General features: G+C 44.6%; 1 protein-coding gene across 1 annotated transcript in view; it reads left to right on the top strand.

The window, feature by feature from the left end:
• Nucleotides 1-6,339: 6,339 nt before the first annotated feature.
• The window catches only part of RAB31 (RAB31, member RAS oncogene family), a 629,885-nt gene continuing 612,747 nt past the window's right edge, over nucleotides 6,340-23,477 (top strand). Inside the window, exon 1 of the mRNA XM_069613379.1 lies at nucleotides 6,340-6,697. Coding sequence (XP_069469480.1) covers nucleotides 6,659-6,697 — 39 coding nt within the window. The 5' untranslated portion in view covers nucleotides 6,340-6,658. The remainder of the gene's footprint in view (nucleotides 6,698-23,477) is intronic.

Here is a 23,477-nt window from a genome sequence, read left to right as displayed (position 1 = left end):
GTAATGCATTGGTTTCCTATCTTGAAGCATGTACTTCAGCCCGTAATTCCCCTAGTAGGAGGGCTAACTGATCTGTTTCTGAAGTTTCCATAATGCCCAGGTAGACAGTATTAGAGGCTTTGCGTTCTGTTACGCTCACCTGGTCTCTGCGGAGGCGTTGGGGCACGGTTGTAGCCCACCCTGAATTTGAATCACCCCCCTCCAGGCCTCTCCCTCAGTAGAAAAGCTGTGAGCGGTTGTACGTGGTGATACTGCTCCTGCGTGGAGATAACAGTGTGTGAGTGTGCCAATCTGTGATTGTTGTACCTCTCGAACCCTTTACCCTAAAGTACGGTTTCTGTGAGCATACGCCAGCCCATAAAGCTCACCTGTGAATTATGGAAGATAAGCTCTCTGTCTTGCTACTTCTGGCAGGGTCACGTCAAATGGGATCTAGTTCCTTCACTGATCCCTGATAAGGATTAGTCCCTTCCAGCTGCGACTATGCTTCTCCTTATGATTGGTAAGTCTTTCTTGAGCCCTTGTGATGCTGTTCGTTGCCCGCAATAATGTCTCTCTTCTGTTCTCTTCCCTTAGATGGAAATGCGGCCTCAGTGCAGCTGTAAGATGCAAGACACGGCCGGATGGGAGATGGATGCTACCGCAATGTTCGACAGCGGGTAAGTGATGGTTTAAGGAAAAGCATGAATTATGGTGAAGCCCAACCTTAAACTGCCTGTTTTTTCGATGTGTAACCTTGTATTCTGTTTTTCCTTGCAGGCGCTGCTGTCGACGATGGAGCGTATCATGCTGCGGTGCCAAGATGAAGATTTTGTTGTTCCGGAAAGTGTAAAGATGAATACTTGGTTCGCCGAAGAGATGTAGAGGTAAGAATAGCTTCCTCCAGTTGGTAAGTATGCTGGCAGGAAGCAGGATGTCCAGGAAGCAGGATCTTCAAAGGTAAGTCTGATCTCAGGCGAGGGTCAGAGATACGCTGCTTGCAAATGCAGAATAACGCAAAGCGTCTGTCTTGAGGATCGGGGCAGTTTATATAGCTGAGATTGTGGGCATGCGCATTAGGGCTGGCTTAACAGCCACACCCTGCCACTCCTAGAGAGGGAGCACGTGCAAAGGCAATCCGTTAGCAGCCACACCAAAGAATACACTTGGGACTGCTTAACGGATGGACTGTTCAAGGTTAGTGCATCCTGCTTAATGGATGGAATATTCAAGGTTAATGCATCTGAAGTGCTATGTCCATAATAAAAGCTTTTTGGTGTTAAATGGATGTTCTTGTTTCCTTTATTCATGAGCCTGGCGCCAAAGGCGCCAGGGTCTTCTGTGCATGCGACCCCTGCATGCCTGTGCCCCTGACTTCATGACACATGGTCCGGGACATGCATGACAGAACGGAAATTGAAGTTATCTCCTGGAACACCTTTGGTAGCTCTAATCTCTATAAATGTATGCTTAACCCTATAGGAAATAAACTTTTGAAGATCTACTTGTTTCAGGAAATGATGCTGATGACGATTCCTTTTTTTGAAAGCTTTCATACTGTTTCGTGCCCTGCTATCCGGGGTGAGGAGGGGAGATCTTAATTGCTATAGACTCTAGTTTGGGGCTCTCATGGGATATCTTATTCAGTACAGAGTGGCTTTTGGCAATTATACTGACTTCAGGGCCTGGCCTTTTGCCAATCTTGTTACTAAACTTATATTGGAATCCCATTAGACTTTTCTTTGATACTATAGAGGTTGGCCTGGGAGGAATTTTGTCTGATTGGATTCAGAGGGTGTGTGGTTATCAAGTGATCTTAGGAGGGGACTTCCATTCGTACTGTGCAGATGGGGCTAGATGGAATTCCATGGGGGCTCTACCAACTAAGCAGCATTTGAATATAGGAAGAGGTATTCAGTGGGATTCCCTATAGGTGAATTGGGATATGTCACTATTAGATCACCCGCCTGCTTCCGTTGCACCGAAATTTACCTGGCACAGAGGGGAGGTGTTTTCTAGGATAGATTTTATCTATGTTTCTCATGATATTAGGAATCACTGCAGTCATCTGAGCCATCTTCCTTCTGACTTAGGAGACCATCTTCCCTTGTCCTTTTCTTTGTCCATTTCCATGTCTATCCCGTGTATCCGACCGGACATGACGGGTCTGTGCTATAACAACAAGGGCTCAAGCGTGGTGTGGAATAGGAATACTGTCTATAAATGTAACCAGTTTCTTTTTGTCCTTCTGAAGGAAGCAGGTTTTGGTACCTATGATGGTGACAATAGGGATGGTGTCCCTGCCTCTACATAAAATTCAATTCTGTCCTGCATTCGACAAGTGCAAGTCCATCATAGCCTTGTGAATATGAGTAAGAGAGCTTACGGGAGTGATGACAGAATTTCTCAATCTAAGTCTCGTAAAAGGAGGGAATTGGTTGAGTTGGAGAGACTGGGATTGTCTGCCTCTGTGTATGATATACGCAAGCGCAGACTACTTTTGAGACATAAGAACTATGTGAAGTCTCTCAGGATGGATGCTCATCTTTTGCGTCATCAGCATATGCTGGAGTGCCGGCCATTTTTTGTCGTCTGTCAACAAGTTACTTGTGAATGCAAAAGGGAGTATGGACTGCCCCATAGACTCGGCTAGCTGGGTGTCATTCTACACTGAGAAATGTGCCTTACCTAACGATTTCAGGGTCTCAGAGGGTTCTCTCCTGAGCGCTCCTGTCATGCGTTTATGTACTTGGAATAGGGAGGATATTGTGTGGGCAATTGATTGGCTCAAGCAGTCCCGGGCCCCTGGTCCAGACGACATTCCTCGTTTTGTTCTTAAATAATAATAATTTTGCATTTATATAGCGCTACGAACCCTCAGGTATCTGAGCACTGATTATTATACCCACGGGGTGTGGTGATCATTTACTGACCTTATCAGAAGGATGAAAGGCTGAGTTTGGCCCTGCCGGGATTCAAACCTGCATTAGCAAGCGCTGCACGGATGTCAAAGCGTGCACTCTACTTGCTGTGCCACTTGACCGGCTAAAGAGGAACCAGACCTCTGGGCTGCACTCCTAAAACCTTTATTCAATCATATTTTTCTATCTCATACTGTTCCTGTTTCTTGGATTAAATCCATTATAGTAGCGATTCATAAAAAGGGAGATAAACTGGTCTTATCTAATTATCGACCCATTGCATTGACTGATGTATCTAGCAAGGTTTTCTCAATCCTCCTATTAAGGGACCTTAACCATGCAATCAGAGAACGCAATCTTTTTAGTCGATTCCAGGTGGGGTTTCAAGAAGAGTTGGGTACTTCACTCAATGCTTCCACCTTGTCACATCTGAGAGACTATGTTCATCACTCTCAGGTGGGGGAAGTCTATATATCCTCCCTGGATATGACCAGTGCTTTTGACGGTGTTATAAAGTCCAGGCTTTGGCTAAAAATGCTTTTCTTAAATATCCCCCGTAAATTAGTGCAATTGATCGCCTTATTACACACTCATTCTACTGCACGTGTTTGTTTATCCGAGGATGGTCTCTTGTCGCCAGAGATAGAAAACCTGTACGGGAGTTAAACAGGGGTGTACCTTGGCACCAACGCTCTTCAACCTATACGTTTGCAATGTTGAGGGACGGTGGCAGGGTCCCTCCGTGGGGTCTTAGAGTGAAGATGCAGCTCTTTTTCAAATATGCCCAGGATAACAACCTCCTCCCCAATGCTTCTAAGTCTAAAGTCTTGGTTCTAGGTTGGACTATTGTAACAGCCTCTTTCTAAATCTACCTGCCTCTGCTCTCCGCCCTGTGCAACTTATCCAGAACAGGACTGCGAGACTTGTCCTTGGCCTCAAGCCCTGGGATCCTATCTCTCCAGCCCTGAAATCTCTCCGTTGTCTCCCAGTGGATGCAAGGATTAAATTCAAAACCCTCTGCATTGTCCACAAGGCTTTCTGGGGCCTGGGTCCAAAATACCTTCAGCTATCCCTCTGCAAATACCTCCCCTCTTGAGCTCTTTGCTCCTCTACCTCTAACTCCCTCCGGGTCAATCGTTTTTCAAAGAAACGAGCTGGGGGTAGCTCTCTATCTTCGGCTGGGGCCTCCCTCTGGAACAGCCTCCCTGCCAATCTAAAACTTGTGGAAAACCATCTCTGGTTCCGGAAGAACCTCAAGACCTTCCTCTTTGCTTCTGCCTTTGCTCCCCCTCTCCTCTGCTGATCTGCTCTCTCTTGGCACTGTGCACCTGGCCACCCTCTGTCCCCTCCCTGGGCCCAGGTACCTGCTCACCCTGCCAACCTCCTGCACTGCCTCCCAGCCACTCATTGCACTGGGGACTGTATCTGTACCCTTACAGCCCCCAATTTTTCTTCTTTTTCTGTACTTATCAGATTTACCTAGTCTGCTGCCTTAACACAGCACTTGCCACTTGCTGGCTACACTATCACTGATTATTGCCCCGATTTCTATTTATTTTTTATTTATCTGCTCTCCTCTGCTCCACACTTTCCACTCTCCCCCTTCCATGCACTTTTTTCCTTTTTCCATTCCCATGCACTTGCGCGTTCTCAATATCACTCGGCCTAGTAAGATCGTTGTTGTTGTTGTGTTGTGTTCTCCCCTGTCCCCCTCCCTTGCCTAGTCGCGCTCTGAAACACTTGTGCACACGCGCGATACAAATAAATTATCATATCATATCATATAATAACTCATAGAATTAAGGGTCAACACCCTTAATAGTTTGGACTATGGGACCCGATAGTGTGGAGCAGGTCAAGTCTGTCATCTCTTTGGGTTACCATTTGGCGAATAGGGTCAGCATTGATTATTGGAAAACCATTCTGGCTGATAAAGCAAAACAGCTTTGTGTTCAAATGAAGTTCTTAAAGCAGAAGGTGTGCAAATTCTCTGTACTGCCCTTGAGGTGTTATTATCTGGCCAAATTTGAGTCGATTATTCTATACGGACTTGACCTTTGCTCCCACAATATGGGGGATATCTTAAACATTCTTCAGGGAAGGACTTGGAAGGACGTTTTGGGCCTCCCGATGGCTATACCTAATGTTATCATTAGACATGAGCTGTGTCTGGTGTCATTGAAGGCCAGGTATGTCTGGAGATAGCTTTCATTCTTTCGAAGAATGATTGCGCCCCCGCCCCCAAGACCTCCCTATATGAGAACTTGAATTCTACTATGCTTGACGGTACTGTTCCGTTCATTGGAGAGTTCAGAGATCTGATGCTTGCAGTACTGTTGAGTATTAAAGGCTCTTGTGACGATCTGGTATTAAGAACTGGGCACATTAAAAAGATCTTGTTCAGGTTTGACCGGTCTGAGACAGTGGATTGCATTTCAACATATGCCAGCTATGAGGAATGTTCTCAGTGTGCTCATGCAAGGGAATGCTTACCGATGTATCTTCCGCAATTTCCCTGTTCAAACATATGCATTAATTATATGCGTTTTAGGTTAAATCTGCTTCCTGTCTATGAGAAGATCAGACATTGGAGTAAGACGCATAGCATAGCTGCTCTAAATGCTTCTTCTGAGAGCAACTGTAGGTTCTGTGGAGCTATTGACTCGTGAGAGACCCTGAAGCATTTGGTTGTTGTCTGTTCGTTTTTCGATAAGGAACCTGCCAAGTCCTTCAGGGAAAAGATTTCAGAAGTGTCCAGGAACTTGTTTTGGTGTCGCTGTATGTGGGGCACCAGTATCTCTTTAGTTCTAGCTTTGAATTCTTTTCTTATTTATCTTAGTTCTGAGCTGGATAAGAGAAATCTAGAAATGGGTATTTTTATTTGAATTGATTTTTATTGAAGAGTTTGTATTCGATTTGTAATTTGATTTCATTAAATTTTTCTTTTTCTGGAAAGATCAAGTAGGTTCTGTTAAAATGTTGTACATATTGAATGTATATGTTTTATGTATTTTATGAAACATGTTGTGTAATGTTTTTTGTAAACTACATATGCAACAATATAAAATAAAAAAATCTATAAATATATATATGTTTACAGTGCATCTAAAAACCTGCCAGAGGCACAGGTTTCTGATGGGCACAGTAATTTGCTGCAGACAACTCTGGTTACGTGCTGCTGGGCGTTCCCGTCATGCCTTCACTTTTGATTTTAAAATGTTTCCAGAGTGGACCTTATCCAGCCAAACGCCACAGGGGCTGGTGTCTAGGCAGCATAAGTTTGAAATTCCACAGCCACCACTGCAAACCAAGCAAGCAAATGGGAGGTAACTCTTGCAATGATGAACAGAGTATTGTTCTGATGTCACCTGTACGTTTAACATTCCAATGAGACTTCGCTGTCTGTGGGCATCTTGCCTCAAATGAGGCAGTAGGGCATGTGTCAGACGAAGGCTGGGGTGTTTGCTTCAGCGTGCCCCTACTCAGAAATGAAGCGGTGCATTTCAAGACAACCAATAGACTGCTGAAATCCGGGCGTTTTTTTTTCTTCCTTTCTTCCTGTGTATAAATGCTGTAAAATGCATAGCTGCCTGCCCACAAATAGTTCCGAGCGGTTTCCGCTTGTGCTGCAGGACTGAAACCTTAGCCCCGCGGCTGCATCTGGGGGCCGAGGCGGGCCGGACGGGAAGGGGGCTGCCGCGGGCAGCTGTGACTGCGCCACACAGCCTGCGGAGGATGCAGAGTCCACAAGCAGGCAGATGATGGCGATCCGGGAGCTGAAGGTGTGCCTGCTCGGGGTGAGTACGGCGGCTGTCGCCGACGCTGCCCTTCAGTAAGGGGCGAGGGAGGGGGTGGGGGGGTAACGGAAAGCGTTCTTGTATATGGGCATCCTTGTTTTTCATTGACGTGTGCCCCCCTGCCGGGCTGCGCGAAAGAGGGTGATGTTTTGTGGAAAGTGTTAGGAAAGTGTCATCTTCCAGGAATGTCTATATAGACTTTCTTTCCTCGCCGCAGCCCTGGGACATAGTTACTTGGGCCCCCTTGCTCCGGGGGTCGGCGGGTGGGGTTGGAAACGAGGCTCTGGGGTCCGCGGAGCAGAGGGCGGTAATGTTTCCTGGAAATTCCGGCACATAACATTCCCAGATGGGCGCCGCTGCTATGGATCCCGGCAGGAAACTATTTGAAGCGGGAGGAGGGGGTCCCCACGGCTGTGGAAGAACAAGAATTTCGGCCCCGGTTTTTTTTGTTGTTGTCGAAAGTAACGGAAAGTAAGTTCGCTCCAAAAGGACGCAGGACTTGTTTGACTCCCCCGGAATCACAGGGAGGTGACGACACATGTATATGCATTATGTCATTAAAGGCTCAGGGTGAACCGAAACATATACAAGAGTCTCTGGTTTAAAGGGGCTGCCGCTTCTTTCTGAGAAAAGGGCAAAACTGGAATTGGCTTCCACCGAGCTGGTGGGTTAGGGCCGAGGGTGCAGCTGCTTGAGGGCGAAGTGGGAGCTCCGAGCGTGATCGAATACATTTAATAAATGAATGGGGGAGATGTTGCAAAGTAATTGATGATAATAGCAATGACAACAGTGTGGATTGCAAGGCGGCCACCACAGCAGGAAGACACGTAAAACGCGTCATGTGTGCACCTCCAGTGGTGAATTGTGTGCACCTGAGGACGCACAGCTTTGAGGAGGGTAGATTGGGTAGTTTCAGTAGACCGTGGAGACCTGGCCCTGACATTTGAGAGTAGAGAAGAACAATGGTTACAAGAGTGTCAATTTGCTTATTTGCGCACCTGCTCAACTTGGGGGGAGTGGTAGGGATAGACTTCTTCATGGCTATTCCTTGATGTGTTGTGGTAAAACATTTGAAAATGTGCCTGGGTGTGCATACAGTGGAGTGATATGATTGGTAAATTGGAGGGTATGAAGAGGAGAGCATTGTCCTATTCAGGGTTATGAGGAAGGAGGTTAAGGATGGGTGGAGGTCATGTTATTGGTGGATAGGAGAGAGGTGCCTGTTGTGAAGGTTTATCTGGTGTTATGATATGATAGTTTATTTATATAGCGCCTATACGCAATGTGTTTCAAAGCTCTTCACGGCAAGGGAGGGAACAAGGGAAAATACAATGACATTTTTACAGGCCATGAACAACAAGAATATGAAATTAACTATCGTACTCGGCCTAATGACAATTCAGATAGTGCAAGAGCTAAGACACAGATAGGAAAGAAATGGAAACTGACAGGCGACTACTGTACTAGGCCTGATGACATTTCTGGTAGAGCCGGAGATTAACACGAGGTGAAGGAGGGGGAGGTGAAAGGAGGGAGAGGAACAAAACAAGTGACTATCGTTCTAGGCCTGATGACATTTCAGATAGTGCTGGAGGGGAGACGGAAAAAGTAAAGGGAGTGGGAGGAGACAAACATGTGTTGGTATCATACTAGTTCCAGGGACAATTCTGATAGAGTGAGTGCATAGAAGAAAGTAAGGGAGGGCGGGAAAAGAGAGGGAGAAGGGAGAGGAGGAGAAAACAGAGAATAAAACAGTAAGAGGCAGTTCATGGATGGACAGTTAAAGTGGAGGTTATTCCACCACTGAGGTCTTTGGGGTGCAGGAGGTGAAACAATTCTGGTAGGCTGAAGGGCCAAACGAGAGGTCACTTTTATGGTACGATTTCCTTTCATCACGGGATGTTTTTTCGAGGGCTTTTTTAACGCAAATGTTTTTTAAAAAAAACATCTAATTTTTTTAAAAATGGGGGCGGGGGGGGTTGGGGGAGGAACCCCCCAAAAAAATTTCATGGGTTTTAAAAAAAAAACCACGAAAAAACATCCCACGATAAAATGACATGGAACCACTTTTATTACAGTTATGGCAGCCCCGCTTGGAGAATAAAAGGTGAGATGCAGTGAGTTGGTTGAGGGTCTAAAGAGAGGTCAGTGCTATCACTGTTGAGGCATGTGAACTATAATGAAAGGCGGGTGTTCCACCACAGACTATAAACAGCATCAAGGTGAATACAGCAACTAGAGTGTATTGAGTCCTGCCAATGCTGCCTCTTGAGTCTCCCCAGACTTTTTTCAGAGACTTGGATTGACTGATTCAGAAGTTCCAATGGGTTGGGAATCTACAATGGCCCTGGCTTGCATTAGGGAAATAGCAACCAACTACTGTTGTCAACAGTGGGTGGCTGGGGGGAGGCCGCTAAACATCCAGAACAACCATTTAGTGTTCTTGTCGTGACCATATCTATAATCTCCTGAGGAAAAACACTGATGACTGTGTGTTGGCTGAATGTTCAGGGAACTCATATGTGGGCACCAAGCATTGCTGTCCACGACATGAGAGAAAAAACCTACAGACATCATTTGCAAAGGAAAGCTTGATCTCAGTGTCTCGAACTCTAAAGCCAAACTCCACATCTGCTTGGAAGCCTCAACATGGTTTAATCCATTGATTAAGATCAAGGGCAACAGAATATTCTGGTAGAGCTGGAACCTGGGTGGAATCAGCTACATTGGTGATTTCATCAATAAAGGAAATAGGATCCGCTACTGACGACTTTGCCCCTTGCACGTCCCAAGTGACTGCTCATACTCTAAATATAAAATTGTTCAGCTGGGCCCTGACCATAGGCTTGCGGGAGAAATCCCATCAGCCCCACACCATGGAGCCTGTTTTCGTATGTCACACATCTGTGTGGTCCCATCCATGTCCAATATGTGCTAATCATTCAGAACAGCTGGCACTGAAACACCAGCATTAGCACAGGCCTGGTCGCAATATATAGGGGAGAAATGGGAGCCTGAGACATGGAAGATGAGCTATAACAACGTTTGTCAAACCTTGCTGGATTGGAGTGTGGGAGCCTGCCGGACCAAGTTGCTATACAGAGTTTATTTATTTATATACAGAAGGAACAGTGCTCTTTTGATCACAAAAGAACGTACAATAGATAAGAAATCAGATTTGACCAGAAGCAGTGATCTTCTTACAATGGGGTGAGTATGAGGGACATTCTGACCCGTTTATGGAGGAGAGTAAATGGAACAGTCACCAAGGACAATACATTAGTGGCCATACATAGATTAAGGACAACCATCATTGGACATTTCTAAGTGCAGGTAGATGGTACCAGCAGCTGTGCTCGGGATGTGACCATGATGGGCGAAGTGCTCGAGTGGAAGCAAGCCGAGGAAGTGAGGGATAGAGGCACCTGAGTGGCTGCACCATTGATACTTGACCGACAATACTCTAGGCGAAGAATTGTACAACTGATATGGTTATGCCCCAAGGCTTATGATTTCTGCAAAGGGATAATTGGTAGCGCCTTCCTGGATGCTGGACATACTTGGAAATGACAAGGTTAAAATTGCCCAAACCAAGGGAAGTTTGGTTGTTTAGACGTTGAATGCTACCAAAACATCTTTTTTTACGCAACTGGAAGTTATTTACAGGCCTGAACCTAGACAACTAAATTAATGAGTAACTAATATTCTTGATGGAAAATATCACCTACAAATGTCTAGGAAACCTGGCATATTCAAGGCCATCTTCGGCCCCTTCTTTGATGTAGATGGCTAAACTTGTACTGAAATTGCTCCTGTGACATCTGTAAGATCCCATGACCAACTTTAGCCATGCATATCTGAAGCTCTGTCCTGCCCCCTCGCACCCCCCCATGACCCCAACTGCCTCACTTTGACTATTGACCGGTTAGGTAATTAATTAATTTGTTCTCAGCATTTAATATGGACTTGTATTAATGAAGTAGCTTGTGCAGGTAGACAGGCAGGAACCACTCAGGTACGACACTGGACCAGGTAAGTAAAAAAAGGAAGGCTTCTTCTATTGTTGCAGTACACACGTGGGAAAGTAGTCAGGAGAGTAAGGCAGACACATTCTTCCATGCTGCAGTCCCCAACTGTCATCCTAGGAACACCCAGGTCCCTGCACATTCCATTCACTCCCATACATTCCATAAGCTATTGCACGCACCCATACTAGTCACTACAATTATTCTGACCACTCTAAGTGGGAATTGCATCCCAATCAATTGTCCAGGTCCACGGCTGTGTTTTCATACTCCACATCACGGGAGTCCTGTGGTGGCAGTGTTGTGGTGCCAGCCATTATCTACATCGAATCCATTTCAGTGTGTCGTTGTTTATGAACACAAGCTCGTACCCGATCCTCGAACGCCTCTGTTCTACGCGCCACGCTCCTGACAGAAAGCCAAACGTTTCGAAATTTGTCCCGAAACATGTTCTTAGAAATGATGACTGTGGACTTCCTGTTCTGTCTTTTTTTCAAATCATGTGTTCTCCTTTTCATTGAATTTTGCTCTCTCTCGCCCTGCTTCGTCGTTCGAACATGGGGGGTATTTGCAATCCCTCTAGTCTTTGATCCAGTTTACACACGACTCGCGAATTCCCGGCACAATACGCACACCATTATGCAATCGGTTTTATTACATGTTTATATCTTGTCCGTAAACTTCTACAAAAGGTGTCCTTAGAGTACTGACAATGTAAGGGGAACCCAAAAGTAGTATGGAAATTGACCGAGGCCGCTTTAATCGAATTGTAATTCCGTGCAGCCTGTTTTTTTAAAAAAAAAAATCAGTTTAGAGTCCGGTGATGGTTCACTAAATGCATGCCAGCCCAGGCAACCGTTTCAGTAAGTATCTGTGCTTGCTTTTTGCAGCTAGTTCATATGGAGCGGTTACTGTTACCCATGCAACATCAGCAATCATTTGACGACCTCAAAGGATGAAATGGCGGGCTTATTATCGTGTTTGGCTGTTTGAAGCGGTACGTGATGTCTATCGCAGCAGCGAAGTATTAACCCATGCCTAGTGTTGCTCTGTGCAATGTTCCCCATGATTATTCTAGACAAAAGTGGCTGCGTTCCTAAAACGTGCCTTGCGTGCCTCGAAGTTAAAGGGTTCCGCGTGCAGCCGTTGGGGCGCGCTGCTGCGTCGGTCACATCGGGTCGTGCCTCTCACAAAATCACGGCCATGGAAACAAAGAAAGCAGGGATTTAAAGGTCAGTTAAGGACTGCGAATCTCGTGCGGCCTGTTCACTCGTACAGTCAAACAGACCACATTCAGTTCTCTCGCTTTTACAAGTGAAATGTAACAAATTATGTACCAAACACGACATTTTCGTTCTAGTCTGGATAAAGCAGCTTACATGGTCTGCAGCTTTACTCCCACTTTCTAACCGCTGCAACTCTTTGTCTTGCACCGCGTCCTTTCTTGTATAATTAGTATGCGCTGGTAAAACCGACCCACGTGCTCTTTCTGGCCAACGATGTTGTTTTCTAACTTGTTTTGCTCAACTGAATCTCAGGCCAACTGTACTATCGTTGAATTACTTCACGTTTAGGGTTCTTCATGAAGAAAGAGGGCTGTCGTTTGTACGTGGCAGATTTAAGGCAAAGGGCCCCGTGGGCAAAAATGACAGAGGGCCCCAGGTGGGCGGTCCATGGAGACGGAGGCTAGAGTAGGAGGAGTTGCACAGTGATGAACTTTAGGGATAAATGCAAAAAAAAGTAAGTTGGTGTGTGTTTTTTAATTTTTTTTTTGGACAGTTTTCTGTATTTGGGGGTCTGACTAGCTGGAGACAGCTGGGCCTCCTCACCAGGTTTTGCTGTCAAAGATGGTAAAATTGAATGATCAAGCCTGAAGCTGAAGTTGTAAATTATTTTGTTTTAAATTTGAATTGGTTTATTGAAAACCTTTCAAAGATTTACATCACATATTCTGTTTACATGTAAAAAAAGAAAATATGTCCAATAAAACATTACAATGAGTCGACATAAATCCAGTCAAGGTATAGCATCATTTCATTGATGACATTTTTGATGTTGTCTTGGCTTAGACAATTTTTTTCCCACATGGGTTCATCAGCACTTCTTCCAGAAATGTCATTGTTGCTAAAATCATCAAAGTGTTTTCCCCTATCAGGAGCAAGTCCCACCATTCCCGTGCGGATAGCAAGTTCATCTTGCTCACCAGATTGGCAACATATTTTGATCTTAGACCTTTGATTTCTTTGCAGATCACTGTTATGTGTTAAAATGATTCTTTTAAGACTTGTTCGTCGCAGAATCTACATGGGCTGTCGACTTTCGCCAGCTGTCTTCTGCTTACTAATACTTCTCTTGCAGGAAGGATATTTAAGCGAAACCTCAAATATATATCTCGATAATGTCTTGATGGACATTTTGCCATATAGGGTGGAATTTCATTGATGGATCGTCTTTCCTGTGTCACTGGTAGCAAGAGCTTATATTTAGCTCTTACATTTTGTGTGTCTATCCAACGTATTCCTTTAAGTTTTTTTTTTACCTTGTTTGGATTGGATATTAACTTATCGACAGGCTTCGATGGTAGTTAGCCAAATTTCACATTTATTTTGCCATTTTTGAATCAGCGAATCAGAGGTTGCAGTCTCAATGTTTCTGAGGATGAAAAAGGGTGGGAGTTGATCTGTCATGCGTTTTCTGTACATCGCTAATGTCTTCCATAGTACAAACGACTCCATAGATTGAAGCCCCAATTCGTACCTAATTGTGACCATGGGAAGACCTTCAGGGAGCCTCAATACGCGTCTCAAATACAATCTTTCTAGCATCGGCCATGTTTGCCAGGGCAGATTCAGGAGGGTTTCAGCTCCATATGTCGGGATTGGTAAAACCTGTTAATAGAAGGTGATAAGGGGGATAATTGTATAAGTCCCATACCAGTTAAGGATCGCTTGACTCTGAGATTTTAGTCTTTTTGTTTTCACTCTTAGAATCTTTACCCAACCACTTTTGTTTATTTTTAAGTTGAACTGGATCCCCCAGTAGGTCAGCGAGCCAACTTGTGCGAGTCTCTGGTTTCCCAAATGCCACATAAACCCTCCTTTTCTTTTTCAGGATCAGTTGGCAACTTGCCTTATGTATGATTTTGTTATGTTTATCCTGAGATCGTTTTCATTGATGTAATATGTCAAGGTGTTCAATCTGTGCTGGAGGCAAATTGGAGTTTTATCCAGAAGGATTACAGGCCTGATTCACAGAACATTTTCCAATGGGATTTCACCATTATAAAACCCTTCTGTGAATCAGGCCCTAAGTCGTCTGTGTAAAGCATCCATGGTACACATTCACTTTGAATCTTTGGAGGGAAAGCAATCACTGCATTCTGGGATTCTTGTAGATCGGATACATAGAGGCTAAACAGGGTTGCTACTAAAGGACAACCCTGTTTCAAACCTCAGTATGTGTTTTTTTTTGTGAGGTGGCCTTGGTTCGAGAGCCTAACCTCAATTGGTGTTCCTGAGTACAAGGCTATAATGGCATGCAACAGGTCTTCTGGACATCCCCATTTACAGAGCTTCAACCACAGCTTCTGTCTGTTTATGCTAGCGACTGCTTGTTCGAGGTCGATAAACGCAAAGTAATCAATTTACTTTCTGTTGGATGGCTTTTAGTTTCAGTAAATTTAGAAGCAATACGTTTAAAGATGAGCCAATGCATTTAACAAATCCAGTTTGTCTTTTATCGAGCCGTCCACGTCTGGAAGCCCAGCTGTTCAGATCTCTCAAAAGGATTGCACCGAATAGTGTATCCATAATATGTAAGAGGGCGATGGAACGATAGTTTCTTGGATACTCTCTGTCACCTTTTAAATTTGGGTATAATAATGGGACGTGTCCACAAATTGGGTAGGCATTTAATGTGCTTAATTTGTCTGAACAAAAGCAGAATGAACCCCAACCAAGTGCCACTTGCTGCCTTTAATATAGAGTTTGTCGGGCCGGGAGCGCTTGAAGGATTCAGTATGTGAATCAGTAGTCTAATGTCATGCAAGCTGCATTCAATTTTCCACGATTCTGTTACTACTGTGGCAGCTGGAGCAATTGTCATGGAAATTGGAGCAAACAAAGCAGAGAAATTGGCTATCCAAGATGATTCAGTGACTTTAGCGGATTGTAAAGCCAATTGGAAGAAACCGTTGTTATAAAGAAGCTCCCATAGATTTCTGGTATTATTATTAACGACAGCCATAAACATTTGTTCTGATTGAACTGCGCACAGAGCGCTCTGGTTGCAATGAGCCAGTTTTTGAACGTATGTTTCCTTTTTTTATGCATGATAGCATGCTCGAATCATTCAATTGGATGATTTTCCTTCGATCTGCAGGCAACAATGTTTTAGCTTCAATCACTAAGGGGTTAGTTATGTGCATAGGAGCGAAGGAAGGCTTTTCATGGGGTCTCGTATTTTCTTGAAAGTCTTGAAGTAGCCAAATATATTCTGAAGTGGTTTTGTTTCCTGTAAGATGGTTAGTGAATACATTGGTTATAGACAATATGTCGTTGGTTTCAAGGCAGAGTCTGTTTCTCCCTTGCGATATCTGTAGAGGCCAGTTGAGAATGCAAGGTTCGATCTTCGTCTGTAGATAGCAGGATATTGTGAGTAAGTTATGATCGCTCTTTGGCATCTGTATGATGTTAAACAATTCTACCAGAAGTGCCAGTTGAGTGGAAGCAAGCACATAATCTATGCACGAGAACGTTCGGCCCCATTGCCAGGTGGGCTTTCCAGGGATATTTCCTCAGGTTTGGGCATTTAGCATGTATAGATTTCTTCCCGATAATTCTTCAGACCATTTTAATGAAATTTTGGTTAGGTTTCCGATGTTGATAATTGAGCCTTGTTTGTCAACAAGGCGCATATTTAAATCACCACACATCAAAATAAGGAGATCCTGTAGATCTACTAGTACTAGTATATCATCTAAAGCTTTCATCACCCCATTGATAAAGATGTCATCATTACATTTATCAATACTGTTGTATACATTGCATATGACCAGAGACATTTTCTTCCGGGTGCGCTCTCACTGTTTTCCAATTGTTATTATTTGGGTAAAAGGATTAGGGTTTGGGATTTTTTCGACAGTTAGACCTAATCCTCTTCTTATGAGTATAAGTAAACCAGAATAAGGTTTGACAGCCTCCCCTTTTTTGGCAGAATTAATGTAGCAGTCATATCCATCACAACATGGTAGTGCTCTAATCCATGTTTCTTGAAGACATAGAATGTCATACATTTCTAGCCCCATGTCACAGGTGTTATACAAATGTGAAAAGCCCCTTGTGTTCCTAGAGCCAATTTTTAGAACCTTTTGACTGGGCTTGTTCTGGTTCTATTGATTACTGGTGGAGGCTAGAGCAGTGGCTATCCATGACCAAATCTGGTTCTCAGCCACTTGATGAGTTTCAGTTACTCGTCGTAATGGTATACAAGTGTGTGAAGGGACACAATCTCTAGAAATGTTCAAGCGTAGAAAATTCGACTTCACCTCCTTTGAGGGCTCTTTTTTGTTGGATTCCTTTGGGTGTTTTCCAATCGATGTAATTTGATTGTTTTAGTCCGATCCGTAGGTTCTTTCAAATGATCCTTTCTAGTACCAGGGTTATTGGAAATAGAGATTTCAAATCCCAATGGGAGGAAGTCGCTCGCCAGCTCAGGGATGGCATCTTTTAAAAGAGAGGAATCTAGATGCAATTTTACCCAATCCATTCGTTCTTCATTCATAAATTGGACGATCTTTATGTCCTCTGTTGTAATAAATCTCAATTTTGGGCTGTGATGTATTAGTTTTATTACATTTTTTCGATTCAGGATTAGGTGATCCTTTGCACAGATCATTCTCTCAATAATTATTGTATTGTCGCTTGTTGACCTGTTGGGTGTCTCATCTTTCTTCGAATTGTTTGACGTCTTTGAGATGGTGTTTCCTATTTTTGCCTCAAGGCGTTGATTTCTATATTTCTTTAGAAGCACATTTCGTCTTTGTTCATGTGTCTGGAAGAGCATGTTTATTGGGTCGTTGCTCTAATTACCTCTCTTGGTGTCTCTCTAGATGGTAGTGAGGATTTCTTTCTCCAGGTATTAGAGGGGTTACCGTACCACTGGAGTGTGCTGTATTCGCTTCCTCAACACTTTCTGAGGAGTTATAGTCCTCATAGACAGAAAGTGCGTTAAGGAGGGCGGTTAGGTCATTACGCTGTAAATTGCTGTCAGATAAAGAAATACATGCCTCTTGGTTTGAGTCCTGTCTAACAGCTGGTTCTCTGTTTGGTATTAGCGGTTTGTCAGCATGCATTGAGTTGTGTGTTGTTATGATGGGTTATCGTTCTATACTTCTTTTTCAGCCTTAGATCAGACACTCCAGTTTCTTGTGGAAACCTTATATTCCTCAAAAATGCTTGAGAGTCATTCGATTTGGTGTTTTTTGTTGTGTGTTGATTTTTCAGTTTCTTTTGTTGTAATTGTGCAGCCTTCTTTTCTATATGGACGGTGGTTCTTTTGGCCGTCTTTCCAAATGTTGGAAAGGGTTCAGATAGACATTAATTTGAAGCCTGTGCATTTGGGGCTGATTCTACTTGGATGATTGCTTGATGAAATTGTTAAACTGATCTCGGTTTCTAGTGCTAGAGCAGCAACTTCTTTTGCCAAGCCATTAGATTGGGAGCACAGGAGAGGCTGAACCTCTTCTTCAGGTTCAGTTCTCATTGCTTATTATTACAGATTGGGTTCCTCTCAGAAGACGATGTTCCTATATTGCCGGCATCAAGTTGTTTTTAGTGAATTCTAAACCCTGATTAGTAAATTGCAGTTGGCTGACTCCTTGTTCTTGTAGATGTAGGTAGGTTTCGCTTTGTTGAGCTGATGATATATGAGCCATTTTAGTCTCTGAGCGGTGATGTCTCATCCATTTGCAATTTTCCAAGAGAGCTGTCATAAGAGTTGATTTACCACTATCCTCTCTTCTTGCTAGCTCACACAGCCTGTTCTGCCACACAATTGAGGCTTCAGCCTCCTTATCCAATCTGTTATGAACTTTGGTGACAAAGGTTTCCATTAAGACCAGTTTTATGTGAGTCATTGCAAAGAGAATCACCTGATCTTTTAATGTGTCATTTAGGGATTCATATAATTTAGTGAATGGTGACATTGAAATTGTTAGTGCGGCCATGATGTTATTTTGTAGCGCAACAATGTCTTCTGGGGCCAGGCGGGCAACTGGCTCTAGGTTTCTTTGGTAGGAGACTAATTCCTGCATGTCCCCATCTGACTATCCTCTGTGTCGTTCAATGCGTGTAGAGTCAGATTCATCACTTGGAATTTGATGTTGAGTTAAGTACGTTTTCTTATGGTTTGGCACTTGGATTAGCAAAGTCGGGCGTAGTGTCGGCGTAGGCGGTCCGCAGCTTATCACAGAAGACCACTCATCTTCCCACTGCACGCCACGCTCTGTGCTGGTGTATGGTATATATAGCAGGTTCAAAGCCATGCTGCATCAGGGCTCCGTCTCCAAACAACAAAAGCAGTAGAAAGACTGGGTCCAATACAAACACAGAAGACCTCTCGTCTTCCCATTCCCAAGTCGGAAATGTTAGTGTTCAAACAAATGGACAATAACATGGGCAATGGGAAGGGACATTACAGAAGGTGATGTAACGGGATAATTCCTGAAGCATGCAGAACCATTTTGTGCATGTGCCTGGTGTTCTTAGCTCCACACACTTGAAGTGTCATTGAACATCACAGACTTCACCTTTTAATTTCAAAACCTACCTGGGGTTACCTTTTTTGTAGGTGCTTCTTGTGACACTTGAAATACCCTTTTACTCCAACCCACCACCTCCATATCTCCTCTAGATCCACAGACCCCTGCTGCAGGGCAGTGAATGGAAATAGAGAGGGAGAAAGGGCAGGATAGTGAGGGAGAAAAGTAGTGATGGGGAAGGTACGTGAACGCTGATGGGACAGGAGAGTGGCGACTGGAGGAGGGCAGAAGCGTGAGGGAGAGATTGAGAGTGAGGGACGGCAGGAGATAAGGTGATTGAAGGGAGGGAAAAAGAGTGAATGAGTACAGAGAATGAACGAGGCCAGTTAAATGGGGTAATAGTTAATGAGGCACAAGAGTGAGGGGAAATGGTGTAATTATTTTAGCCCAAGAGTGTCCAGCCAATTTAGTGATCTAGGTGAGATCTTTTGGCCCCGTCTCATGTGGGGGGACAGTGTCTCACTCATAATAGCCCTGCACATTTTTGCAGTAGAGACATTCAGGATTATAGCGGTAACTATTTAGGATTTTCTTAATGAATTACAGAATGTATATATGTGCTTTACTATCTTTTTTCTTTCATCATTTCTTTTAAGTTTTCTTTTTTCTTACTTTTTTAGTCGTTTGATTGTGACCAAATGTTAAAGTGTAAAATGAAATGTGAAAGGTTTTACTTTAAACCAATAACACAATAAAACAATTAAAAAAAAATTAAATGCAGTGTAAAGAGGATGTCACGGAATTCCCCCTTTCTCACCTGGGAGCGATCCTTGCAGGATTTCTTGGGCGGTGTCTTCTTATGCACGGACCTGGTCTTGTATAAGCCAGCGCGAGCCTCTTCTAACTCCAGCATGCGTTCAGAGTTCCGGGATTCAGATACTCCGGGATCCAGGAACGAAGAAGGTGCACACATGGCGCACGAGTCCAGGAAACAAGGAAGAAGGAAGAGGGGTAAGGGAATGGAATTAGGAGGTCCAGGAACAAGGATAACAGAGTAGCGAACTTCGGAGCACACGTCTAGTCACTGCTTGCAATAGCATTGAGACGCGCGGGGCCGCGGGGGTGCGGCCTATTTGTAAAATACGCTACGTCTCATGTAAAGACAGAGGAAGGCGTTCCACGTTAGACGGCCATGTTGGAAGTATCAAGGAGTGACCATGAAGTCCAAAAGGGGCGCATTCTGTGGGTCATGACAGCATGCCTCCTCCGGAGACCCGTTCCACCGGGTTTGCCCGGGTGTATGAGATGGTATTGAATGTAAGTGTCCCCAGAAACGCACCCCCCTTAGTCAGAGGCAATAATGGACACACCCCAGAAGGTGAATGAGGCCAGGACCAAGTGCGGGTGAGATCAAAAAGAGCTTTATATAATTCAATATAGGGCATGCAAAGGACTCTGCAAACTCCGAGAGCGCTCTGTCTGACAATAGCAAAGACAGTCAATTATATTACAAATACACGTCATGCATGAGGCAAGCTATAGGGGCCACAGAGTCTTAGGGATTGGGTGGTGATGGCTAGGTGGTATACAATGTATACAGTTGCTTCTCCAGGATTGGCGGACGTTGGTGCTGCGCCACGTGGGGTGGGAGGTCAGCTGGGTTAACAGCTACAGTGTTTTATTTTGTTGTTTGCTCGCGTCTGGTGACTCGTGAGAACGTGTTCTCAGCGCATCTGCCATGCAGCGGGAGGTGGGGGAAGTGTGGGGAACTGTGAGCGCGGTCAAGTGAGAGTCACTCTGTAGCGTTCAGTGTCTTTGCCTTGGGTTAGATATGCACATTTCTAGCAAGATGGGGATGGCTTAATACAAGATGGCGTCTATGCTCTGCCACATAACGTGGTGGTGCAGCCCCACGTGTCGGCCTGCAGCTGCCCTGCCGCCTGGGCCCAGGAGGCCGGGGGGCTGCCGACGAGTCATGGGTCTTAACCAGGGTGGGACATGTAGTGGGAGGGGGGGTCCTATTGACCTACCCTTCCCTACAGTATCTTCTGAGCAATCGAGGGGTGTTCAGATTAGAAGTTGGTTCCCAGGTTCTTTCACTTGGAGGATATCCTTTCCATTCAGCCAGGTATTGAAGCTGACCCCGTTTATACCTGAAATCGCATATTCGGGACACTTCATATTCCACTTGGTCGTCCACCACCACAGGAGGGGTTCTGCAAGATTTCTGGGAGGATCGGATGTAGGGTTTTAATAAAGAAGTGTGAAAAACTGGGTGAATTTTCTTCCAGGAGTCGGGTAGCTTGAGCCGGTATTAGACTGGATTTATGATTTCCTTGATGGAAAATGGACCATAGTACCGGGGGGCCAATTTGTTTGGTCGTAAATGTCGGGGTAGTGGCTTCGAGGACAACCAGACTTGATCACCAACTCCATAAGAAGGCCCTTGGTCTTCTTTTGGAATCTGCATATCACTTAGTATGTATTCTGGCCTTCTCTAAGTGTTCTTTGGCTTCCTTGTGTACATTGATGAGTGTTTCCATCCAGGAGTCGACGGTAGGAACTGGTGTGGGATGTGGAAGAACAAAGGGTAACACTGATGGATGGAATCCTTGACTGCAATAAAAGGGGCTGGTCTTAATTGCTGAGTGATAGGAATTGTTGTATGCAAACTCAGCCACACGTATTAGGAGCGACCAGTCATCCTGAACCTTGGTGGCGAAACAACAAAGGTATTGTTCCAGGGTCTGGTTTACACGTTCCGTAGCTCCGTTGGTTTTTGGATGATAACCTGATGAGAGAGCACGTTGGATTCCTAGAATGCGACATAGATGTTTCCAGAATTGTGAGACGTATTGAGGTCCTCGGTCTGATATGATCTTGGAAGGGAGTCCATGAAGGCGGAAAATGTGTTCCAGGAAGATTCCGGTGAGTTATGATGAGGATGGTAGTTTATACAGGGGTGTAAAATGAGCCATATGAGTGAACAAGTCAATGGTAACCATGATAGTCGTGTATCCCCTGGAAGGTGGCAATTCTACAATGAAGTCTGTAGCGATGAATTCCCATGGTCTTGTTGGTAGTGTAGGTTGCAGTAGGAGACCTGCCGGTTTCTTGTTATCGTGTTTGTTCTGACTACAAATAGAACAGGCTTGGATGTACAGTTGTACGTCAGTCTTCATTCTAGGCAACCAAAATTGTCTTTGTATAAGACAGAGGGTGTTGGTGATGCCACGATGTCCGGAGTGAAGGGTATCGTGGCAGAGGTTTATTATCCTTTGTTGTAATTTCTGTGTGGGGATGACTAGAGCGTTATCCTTGAACAAATATCCATCCCTGGTTCTCAGATTCTATTGATTCTTCCTTGAAATATCCTTCCAGAGCTCAGAGGATTGGGTTTGCATCCGAATTTATTCCAGGAGACTGACTGCTTGAGCTACAAAAATCGTATGGGGAAACATCTTGGGATAGGTCCGATCTCCAATAGTTTCGTAGTCAGGTCGTCGAGATAAGGCGTCAGCAATTATATTTTGTGATCAAGGGACATGACTGATGTGGAACTGGTACTGACAAAGAAGAAGGCCCAACGGGCCTGACAACTGTTCCTACACTCCAAGGATTGTAGAACTTGAAGATTCCGATGGTCCGTGCGGACCTGGACTGGATGTCTCGCTCCCAGGATTAGGTGTCGCCATTCGGTGAAGGCTTGGCGGATGGCTAACAGTTCCTTTTCCAGGACGGAATAATGTGTCTCACTGGGAGCCAGGGTTCGTGAAAGGGAAGCAATGGGGTGTTCCATCTTGTCCTCAAATTCTTACTTCAAAACTGCTCCTATGGCGTAGTTAGAGGCATCCGTCTCCACTAGGAATGGGGGCTTGAGTAAACTCTGTCTTTAAATGTTGGAATGCCTTGTCTTGAGGTGTAGACCAGAGAAAGGGAGTGTCTTTCTTCAAGAGTGCAATGATCGGCTGAACAATCTCAGAAAAGGTGGGTATGAACTTCGGGTAGAAATTGGCAAGCCCCAGGAAGGATTGAACTTGTTTCATGGAAGTGGGAGCCGGCCAAGATAGTATGGCCTTTACCTTCGAATGATCCATACCAATTCCTTCTGGACTAAGGACAAATCCTAGGTAATGAACAGAGGTGACGTGAAACAGGCATTTCCCGTGTTTGGCTAGGAGTCTATGTTCACGTAGTCGTTGTAATACTGCTTTTACATGCTCTTCATGCTTTAGAGGGTCCCTGGAGTAGATCAAGATATCGTCCAGGTAGACGATGACGAAGAGGAACAGCATATCAGAGAACACCCTATACATGAAACGTTGAAAGACGGCAGGGGCATTAGCAAGTCCAAAGGGCATGACCAGATATTCGAAGTGTCCAAAGGGTGTTCTAAAAGCTGTTTTCCATTAATCTCCTTCCCTTATACGAATCAGATAATAGGCACCCCTGAGATCCAGTTTCGTGAAGATTACAGATCCTCTCACCGCTTCCAGGATATCTGAGATCAAGGGTAAGGGGTAGCGGTCCTTGAGGGTGCATTGATTTAATCCACGATAATCGAGGCAAGGTCTAAGTTTCTTAGTGTCCTTTTTGGGAACAAAGAACAACGAGGCTTCAGCTGGGGATTTCGATGGTCTTATGGTGCCATTTTCAAGGTTGGTATCCAAGTATTTTCGTAGGGCTCTTTTTTCAAGTTCTGATAGGATGAACATCCTCCCGAAGGGAATCACTGCTGAAGGTTCTGTGTCTATGGCGCAGTCTTCAGGTCTGTGAGGGGGTAGAGCCTGGACTATGACAGTTGAAAACACATCAGCATAACTCTGATAGGCCTTTGGAACCTGTACGATATTGGAAACCACGAGTGGTACTTGCTGATCTATTGATGCTTCTTTGGAAGGTGTCAAGAAGGATTCCAGGAATAGACAGTGAGACATACAAAACTCAGATCCGAGAAATAAGGATCCTGCTGCCCAGTTGATATAAGGATTATGTT

This window comes from Ambystoma mexicanum, chromosome 5p (assembly GCF_040938575.1).
Source record: "Ambystoma mexicanum isolate Mex_15411 chromosome 5p, UKY_AmexF1_1, whole genome shotgun sequence".
NCBI lineage: Eukaryota > Metazoa > Chordata > Amphibia > Caudata > Ambystomatidae > Ambystoma > Ambystoma mexicanum.
The sequence above is the reverse complement of the archived record's forward strand: the minus strand, read 5'-3'. Positions and strand labels throughout refer to the sequence as shown.